At 37.6% G+C, this 9,282-nt stretch overlaps 1 protein-coding gene across 1 annotated transcript; it reads left to right on the top strand.

Annotated features, from left to right (window-relative positions):
• Positions 1 to 7,596: 7,596 nt before the first annotated feature.
• On the top strand, positions 7,597 to 8,581 carry LOC113774033. The gene is made up of 2 exons (XM_027318612.1): positions 7,597 to 8,045; positions 8,236 to 8,581. Exons 1-2 carry the CDS (start codon positions 7,597 to 7,599, stop codon positions 8,579 to 8,581), a joined length of 795 nt encoding a protein of 264 aa, XP_027174413.1.
• The last annotated feature ends 701 nt before the right edge of the window (positions 8,582 to 9,282 follow it).

Raw genomic sequence — 9,282 nt, 5'->3', positions numbered from 1 at the left:
ACGTGTTTTAGGACGTGACGGGGGTTCACGACGTCCTTTTAACGACGGTGCATGAAACATCACCTACTTGAGTTGTGAGTATACTACTCACTTGAATGTTACAATGTGGCTTTGCTATATGTGATTTTGATGCCTTGAAGGCTTATTTGGCTATTGAAATTGATTGAGGCGAGGGTGTACTTGACCGCCCTCACCCCTTGTGATACGTTAATGACTGTTTACCGCTTCACTGATATACTGCACTTGCTATATGAGATATTGAATTCACTTCATGAAAAACTGATTTGGTGTCGTTTGGACGAGTATCCAACGGCCTTACTGTACTACTGAGCTCAACCCCGTTGGTAGTCAATTGAATCGAGCCGGCGAGGGCTTGGTCGTGAAAATTGACATGCCACGGGGACTGTACTGGGGAATCTTGTAGTAATGAGACTCTTGATTCCGGTAAACTCGAGTATTACCAAAAGCTACTGATTGGAGTGCGGGCCCGGTTGGGGTATGTTTGGTGGAAGGGATGGGAGTGAAGTGGGTTCTACGGTTGGTACTCATAAACGTTGACGGAGAGTCAATGAGATTGGATCAAGAATGTAAGCGTGGAAATGGGCTCTTGAGAGCCGTCCGTATCCTTTTACCGACTTGTTTTATTCTTTAATTGTGTACTTGAAGTGAAAGGTTATGCTATATGCTCTTTGTTGCTTATGTGGTAGTAACTCACTGGGCTTAAGCTCATTCCGTTCCATTTGTTTTCCTTACAGGAAATGACCACTTTTGGATAAGGTTGTGTTAGTTGGTTGTCAAGTTGAGCTCATGTAAATGTCTTTTGAATAGCTCTTTGAATGAAACCCTAATGTGTATTGGGTTCAATTTCTTTTGATTGACAAACCGAACATGTATATCCATGATGAATCGTTTTGATATGCCGCTTTGGCTTTTGGCTTGTAAATGTTACATCTCAAAGTATATATGTTTGGTTGACATTTGGTTGGATTTCGAATTAACTCGTATTTCAAACATCAAAAGAAAAATTTGGCTACTCTCGGCCCAGTATCCGGATTCTGACGTGGCCAGTACTGTTCATCATCGGCTTTGATTTTCGTTTTTTTTTATTTTGTGATTTTGACTTGTTTGCGCGCGTTGGTATGTTCCGGAACGTATTAGATCGACGTCAACTGATCCGTTAGTCCTGGCGAGAGCTGGGCAGGCAGCCCGCTAATCCCTTTGGTTCGCCTTAGGGGAAAGTGGGGCTGTTACATTTACACAATTGTAGGCCATGCAACAACGACAAACTTTCAGCAGTCAGTGCATCAATCTCCCCAAATTCCTTGTAAAATGCAAAGATCAACCGCCCCTCATGGTCCCTAAGCAACCCTCCTCCGGAGGCCTTCCCATTTGAGACACTGGCATCAGTATTTAGCTTGACAAAATCATACGGGGTTTTTGCCAAGAGACCATGAACCGTCTAGTTACTTGAGGCAATTTAGTAACAAAGCTCGCCCAAGGATCATCCGAGTCACCCTTAAAGTGAAATGGAGAAAAAACCTTTGCCCACATAATTGCTCAACAAAACTTCCCACCATCGAAATTACCTTCTGTGCCTCAAAATGAACCCCCTCGAATTGTGATTAATTCCGAGCTTTCCATAAGAAGCATAAGATTAAACACGGAATGGCAGTCCTTATATGATCCGCCGAAACAAATGAAGTAGATAAAAACCAAGATAGACACATTGGAGAGAGTGACTGAGGACTAGATTGAAGAATACCAAACTGTGTCCGAAAAAATCTCCAGACTTGCTCCCCTACTGCTCCAGTAAGGAACAAGTGAGTCAAGGATTCTTCATGCAATGAGCAGCAAGAACAACGAGAAGCCAAGATGAAACCCTGCTTTTTTAGATTTAAATCCAAAGGAACCAGATTTTGTAACACTTTCCAAGCAAAGAATGGTATTTTTAATGGTAGTATACTATTCCATAGAAACCTATCAACCAAGGATAAATTCCTTATTTGCCGCAGAGACTCCCAAACCGATTTAATAGAGAAACCCCATGTTGAAGAGTCTAGCCAAACCATGACATCATCTTGGTTCGGAAACAAGTGAATCTCCTGAACTTGTTGAACCAACACCATTGGCAACCAAGCCTTTAACAACTCAACATTCCAGCCATCATCTCCGTAAAATTTCGCCACTAGCATATCAGGAGGATCAACGATAGATACCATATCCGCCAAGGGCACCTCCAATAACTACCGATCATACCAAAAATCAACAAAACCCTTGCCAAAGCGCCACCTAATCCTGGACTCAATGAATTCTCGAATATGCTCAAGTCGTCTCCATGCCAAAAGGGGCCTATGACCTACACCCTAGATGGATGAAGTCCATTAATGTATTTCAAGTGCATAAATTCTGCCCATATTGAGTCATTCTTGTGTAAATGCCACCACAATTTACAAGCAAAACCCTTACTCCATTTAGTTATGTTGAAATATCGGTCATATGTATGCCTAAAATTGTTAACTTGACCTTTTGCTCTTGTAAAATGCATCACCTATAATCCTCGTGATGCTTTAGTAAAAATTGTGACCATTATTGGGGCTTGAGATCAAATTGATGCATTTTACTTTTTGAGGGACATAAATTATATGAAAAGTTTTGGATGCACAAAGTCAGAACATGAAATGTTCGAAGCATTTTCTACACTTTTGCCTAATATATTGTTTTTGGCATGTTTTCAATTTGTATTTGTGAATGCATTCTTCACAATGTTTGTGCACTGAGTAGGTCGTATTATTCTCATGCATTGCAGGGGTTTGCATGGAATCATATGTAGAAAAGCATTAAGTTGGAAAAGAAATATATTCAAACCCAGTGGCTGGGCATAAGTGGTAAGCGGCTTGTGAATGCTACATGAGATCGCCGGTTCGACTCTGGTTGTGAGCGCCAATTCAAACAGCGGGGCCAGGCCTTACCCCCGAGCAAGAGTCGGACTCTGTGGGTGCAACTTGGACCGAATCCAAATTAGTCGGAGTAGTGGCTCAGGATACCGGGTGGTCTGACCAAAAAAAAAAAAGAAAAGAAATATATTCCATGATTAATGGATACATGATTTTTTTATAACATTGCAACAAATAAAATATGGGCCACTTTTATTTTCAGTCTAGTTCTTAGAAAAAAATAAAAATAAAAAGTCGAGTCCTTACTCGTTATCTTCAAAATGGTGCTAACAACTTTATTTGTGAACAGAAAGCTCATATTTTTTTTCCTCGTATTAGTGTCTAAGAGTCTGCTTAGACTCCTTTCTTCACTGTCTTTAGCTATCATTGCAACAAATCAATCAACGTTTTTTCCGTTGGCAATAGCATTAGCAAGTGGTTTTTAAATATCAATTTGATACTAATCCTCATGAATAAGGCATTTTATTTCAATTCTGCTAATCTTGGATTTAGAGGTATTTTACATATATAGCAAGCATGACGTCAGGTGATGACTTTATAGAGTTCAATAGTTGTTAATGCTATGCTTCTTTTTATAGGTAGTGACATTTTATGATAGGCATTACTGGTTCAAAAAAATTTGTTTTTGCTACTTGTCAGTTTATTTTAATCGTAACATTACCTTTAATATAATCGTTCACTCAATTTTACAATTTAGATTCTCTTGTCAAGTTAACTTTTTATATGGTTATGACCATGAATGATTCAAAATCTCATATCAAAGTAACTTTGCATAGTCTTTTTGTTTTCCCTATGTTAATGACCAACATTTACATTACTCCAATACTAACTTATACTAACTGAGAATCTAGCTAAACCAAGGGAGCTCGAGGGAGAGAAAATTGATAGGGTCTTTCCACTCACTACAAATTTTAAAACCTTATTACCATATTTTCACAAATGCACGGTTTGTTTCTTGAGTATATAGATAATAGGTATAGATCCTACAGGGACTTAGGCAATCACTTGAATTTAATTACTTACTTTATTATCTAGATAATCAAAGTGAAGAAATTAAAAACAAAGAAAGTTCACTAGGCAGTACAACCAGCCATAGAAAATGTTAGCTTAGGCGATACAACTGGCCATATGACATAAGTAATAAATATAAAACCAGCCATTAGGTGGTAAAACCAACCATATAGGTGGTATATTGCAAGAAAGTAAATAAAAGTAAAAACAAATTAAATAAAATTACTTAAAGATTAAGTGAGGAGATATTAGGGTTTAGAATCCCTTGTTATGTCAAGATTAGAAGTTAATTAAGGTAATTATACTTATGTTTCCATGAATTCTCATAGAACAACTTCCAAATGGATGTCCTCACTTTTGCCAATGGACATTCTTAAGAAAAACCACCTTGGCTAATTCCTCTAACAATTGCTTTCATCAATTTCTTTAACTCTTAGAACCATATATCCTTCACCTATGTTCATAGAGAACAAGTAACAAACAAGTTAAATAAGTTCAATGAAGTGATTGTATGAATCCAATCAATCATTATTCACTACTTTCGTGAGAATAAGGCTAATGTTTAAGAACTTAGATCTATTTGAAGGCAACTTTCATTGCTCAATAATTATCAAATCATTCATAATTGATGGCCAAACAACTATAAAGTATAAGAACAAGTTCTCAAACTAAAAAATCATGAAACAACATAATCATTCCCTAACTACTTCAAGTCAAACTTATAACAAGTTCATCTTCACCCTAGGATATGAAAAAGTTTAGTTAGACATCATATTAAGAACATTTAAGCATGAATCAAACTTGTAATAAAGTATGACAAATAAAAACAAGAGACAAAGTTTAGGAAGAAGAATTCTTATTCAATGTTTTAAAGGTTGAATCCTTGAATTTCTTCACAAATTGATCTCTCAAATAAGTTCGTACAAGAGTGTTTTCACCTTTCTCTCAAAGCTCATAGTCTAAGAAAGAAACTCTCAATATGAAACTAGGCCTACCTATACTTCTACTCTATTCTACTTCTTACTACAAGGTGCTACAAGATGCTAACAAATTATAAAAGATGGTCAAATAAATGAGACACAAAGGTATTTATAGATGTTTTTTGATGAGAAAATATGCTCATAATGTGGTCATAAGTTGTTCTTCACTTTTTCAACTCAAGTTTAGCTGGTTCCATCCACATTTTAGTCCACAAAGTAGTGTAAAATGAGTGCAAGTTTCAGAATCAACTTGCAAAAGCTTCTCAGGGATACCTCGTGGATTGCCTCGTGGTTCTTCATGTTCTTCAGTTTTGCACTTTCTGCTCAAATCTCAACTTTGCTCTATTTTTGAACCAACTTCAATTGAAATTTTCTTGATGATGGAAGCCAAATTAGCTCTTGGACTTCAAAGTTGTAGCTCTTTGAGTTAGTTTTCCAATGCATCAAGAATCATCTCATTTAGATCTCTGTAGTCTGATAAATGACCAAAATACCCCTGAATGGTTGATGCTCTATTTCAGGTTTTGACAGAAATTTTCCCGACTGTATTTTGGCCTTTTGACTAGGAAAATCAATGAGTTGGATTTTGATATCTTCATAAGAATTATAGAGATGTTTCTTAGCTTCAAAATGGATAAAAAATCATCTCAATCCAATACTTGTAACTCAAGATATGACTAAAATATAAAGGTGTGTCAAAGCTGTCAAACTCTTCTTGACTTGAATCAATTCAAAGGATACCAAAACCTACAAAAATAACACAAATTTGCATATTAACCAACACTTTTGCATATTTTGGTTAAGAAACACTACTTGTATGAAAAGTAGCTTATAAAGTAATTCAATTCTTCCATTTTAACTTAAAACACATTAAAAACTTACCCTAAAATCTAACTAAAAATCGGCAAAATACATGCTAATAAAAAATCAACTCTAAAACAAGAGGAATGCATCTTCTAGATTTAATTAAAGGTGCCAGGGTTTGAACTCCTAACTTGCAATTAGGATTGCATGATATATGCATTGACTTTTGATTGGTTGTATTTTAAAGGTCTTATTATTATAACCCGAATTTAATAGTGGCAACCTTTCTCTGTTATTTTTGTTATTGAGTCTTTTAAGAGATCAATTTTTTTTCTTGAAAGTCTTGAATTCTTTAGTTTCTTAATTTAGTTTTGCTTTTTGAATCTTTGTTTTAGTTTTTGTTTTATAGGCCGTCTTAATTTCTCTAAAGTTTGAGGGTAGAAAAATTAAACCTATCTCATTATAAGTCAACCTGCAACTGTGGAAGATGATGTACATGTTAGAAAAATTTGCTTTGATCTTCTTGTATTTTGATTACTTGGACTACAAAATCAAATCAGATTATGCAGTAAAGTAATGAAAGATTCGTCAATAACAATATAACAAAGTTAGCAGAAACGCACCATACAAAGTAAATCATTAACATAAACTGTTCCTACAACAAGCAATTATGGAGGTTTTTATATATGAAATATTGAATGCAAAACGATTCATTGATTTAGAAAATTGATTGGCTCAAGGGTCATTAGTTCAACTGTTGGGCTAACCATTATCAATTCGCATCATAAATATTATTAATAACTAATGTGCCAATAATTGTAGAACTTTGTTTATGATGTAGAGAATAATTACTTCATCATCATTCTAATCTTTTAAGTATTACTTAATTGACACACAAAATTCATTTTTATAAATAAAAGGTCAAAGAATTGTAGATAGCAATATTTCTTACCATTTAATTTTTTACACTTTTCGTAGGGCCCAAAAACAATCTCAGAGGGGGGTGAATTAGGTTGTTTACAATTTTTCCAAGTTCAAAAATAACTTTACCCAAATAAAAAATTCTTTCAAATAAGTATTGAACAAATAATGATATAAGCATATAACAATTAAACTCAATCAACCAGTCATGCAAAAAACAACAAAATAAATAAATAAGCAAAGTAAAGATAAAGGGACAAGATACTCAAATCAATTTATAGTGGTTCAATAACCCTTAGTGCCTATGTCCATTTTACTATAGTTCTTCCTTTTTGAGCAAATACATTAATAAGTTATCAAGGAGAAAATTACTATAGTTCCTTCTTATGCTTGTTCAAGTGTTCTAGCAAACAAATGAAGTTAAAAAGGAGAAGAACAAAGCTTCAATGTTTCAATGAAACAAAGATGTTCATTTGATCAAGTAAATTCAAGCATAAGGCTCGTGGAAATCATCATTTAGAGTGAGGTGAAATGATTTTTGATGATTTGAAATTGATTCCAAGAAACATGAACTGCAAAAGATTAAAGAAATGAAATGCAATCAAGAAACAATGAAGAATGAGAGTGGTTGAGATAATACATTTCAGTATGTTGACTATAACATAAGCTACAACTATCAAATTGAAATGATTCTTAAAACATTGCAAAACTAAGAGGAAGCACTCCCTAAGATTGAGCATCCTCAGGACTTTTCGCAATTCCGACCAATTAGTTTGTGTAACTTCGTTAACAAGTTAATTTCGCGAATTTTGGCGGATCGTTGGGCCCAAGTGCTTCCTAAGATCATCTCCCCACAGCAGAGTGGGTTTGTTCGGGGGCGGCTTCTATCGGATAATTTTTTGCTCACACAGGAGTTGCTCTCTAATATGGGGAGGTCTTCCAGAAATGCCGATGTTGCTTTAAAGTTGGATATGTTGAAGGCTTACGACCGTGTCTCCTGGATATTTTTGACTTCCGTTTTGAGAAGATTTGGATTTGGGGAGCAATGGATTGACAGGATTTGGAGATTGCTGTCAAATGTTTGGTTCTCAGTTCTGGTCAACGGGTCCAGTGTGGGTTTCTTTAAGTCCACACGAGAGCTTCGTCAAGGGGATCCGCTATCCCCTTGGTTATTTATTGTCGGCGCGGAGGTACTGTCCCGCTCTTTAAACAAGTTAATAGAGTATCAGGAGTTTAAGTGCTTTTCAGTTCCGCGAGGATGCTCTAGGATCACTCATCTCAGCTATGCAGATGGCGTCTTGGTTTTTTCTAGTGCTTCGTCCTCCTCACTGCGATGTGTCATGCAGACGATTAGGAGCTATGAAGCAATATCAGGGTAGGAGATTAATATTCAGAAGTGCGGTTTCTTGGTGCATACTAAGTTGCCTAGTCAATGTGTGGCGAGGGGCTTAAACCGTTTCCCGTGCATTACTTGGGCTGCACGCTTTTTAAAGGCGTCGGAAGTATCTGTATTTCATGAAGTTGGTTCAGTCAATCATTAATAAAATCTCATCTTGGAGATCCAGGTTTCTATCCAATGGGGGTCGTCTCATACTCATTAAGCATGTTCTTTCTGCAGTCTCGATTCACTTGCTGGCGGCTTCATGCCCTCCGAAGGGAGTCCTCGCCTTGGCTGAACGGGCCATGGCAAATTTTCTTTGGGGGGAGCGGGAGGGTGGCCTCCGACACCATTGGATCAAGTGGCTAGACTTGTGTGCCGACTCGTCACAAGAGGGGTTGGTGTTCGGTCGTTACTGGAGGTCCAGTCAGCGTTCTCGTTCAAATTATGGTGGCGCTTCCGGACAAGTGACTGCTTATGGTCGACATTCATGTGGGCCAAGTACTGCCGGTTTAGTCATCCATGCATGGTAGGGGCAGTGCAGGGTAGCTCATATATGTGGAGTCGCTTGCTTCAAGTTCGTGAGGTGGCGGAGCAAAATCTTTGGTGGGTGGTGCGGTCTGGTCAGTGTAATTTCTGGTTTGACAATTGGCTGGGCTCTGGTCCTCTATGTCAACGCCTACAAAGTGTCTCGGATCATTTAGTAAGGGATTTTGTGGTGAATAGGCGGTGGAATCAACAGTTGTTGCGGCAATGGGTCCCTGATGACATAGTTTCAGAGATTGTTACCAAATTGGCCCCAGTGGGATCTGCGGATGATTGTGTGGTGTGGGCTTTGACGGAGTTAGGGGATTTTTCTATTGCTTCCTCCTACACGATACTTGGTAGACAGACTCCTTCCTCATTCATGTTTGATAGGGTTTGGCATCCTTTGGTACCAATCAAGATATCTTTCTTCATGGTGCGATTGTTGTGGGATCAGCTGCCGTTGGCGTCGTCGCTAGGAAGATTACATGTGTCTGGCCCATCCAAGTGTTTTTGTTGTTCGGCCTCGCAGTTTGAATCTTTGGAGCATGTCTTCGTGGAAGGAGAATTAGCTCAATTCCTGTGGACATTCTTTGGGAATGGCACAGGCGTGAGATACAGAGGGATAGGGGTGCGTTCACGACTGGCTGGTTGGTGGTGCCAGCCTAGACGTCACTCTCGTATGGAGTCATTACGCACAGTGTTGCCT

This window comes from Coffea eugenioides, chromosome 6 (assembly GCF_003713205.1).
Source record: "Coffea eugenioides isolate CCC68of chromosome 6, Ceug_1.0, whole genome shotgun sequence".
NCBI lineage: Eukaryota > Viridiplantae > Streptophyta > Magnoliopsida > Gentianales > Rubiaceae > Coffea > Coffea eugenioides.
This window is presented reverse-complemented; position numbering and strand designations above follow the sequence as displayed.

Excerpts from the sequence above, each read along its gene's own strand:
- LOC113774033 (XM_027318612.1), top strand. The coding sequence starts at position 7,597 with ATGGGGAGGTCTTCCAGAAATGCCGATGTTGCTTTAAAGTTGGATATG. Across the intron at positions 8,046-8,235 it reads AGCTATGAAGCAATATCAGG|GTTTCTATCCAATGGGGGTC; the intron begins GTAGGAGATTAA and ends TTGGAGATCCAG.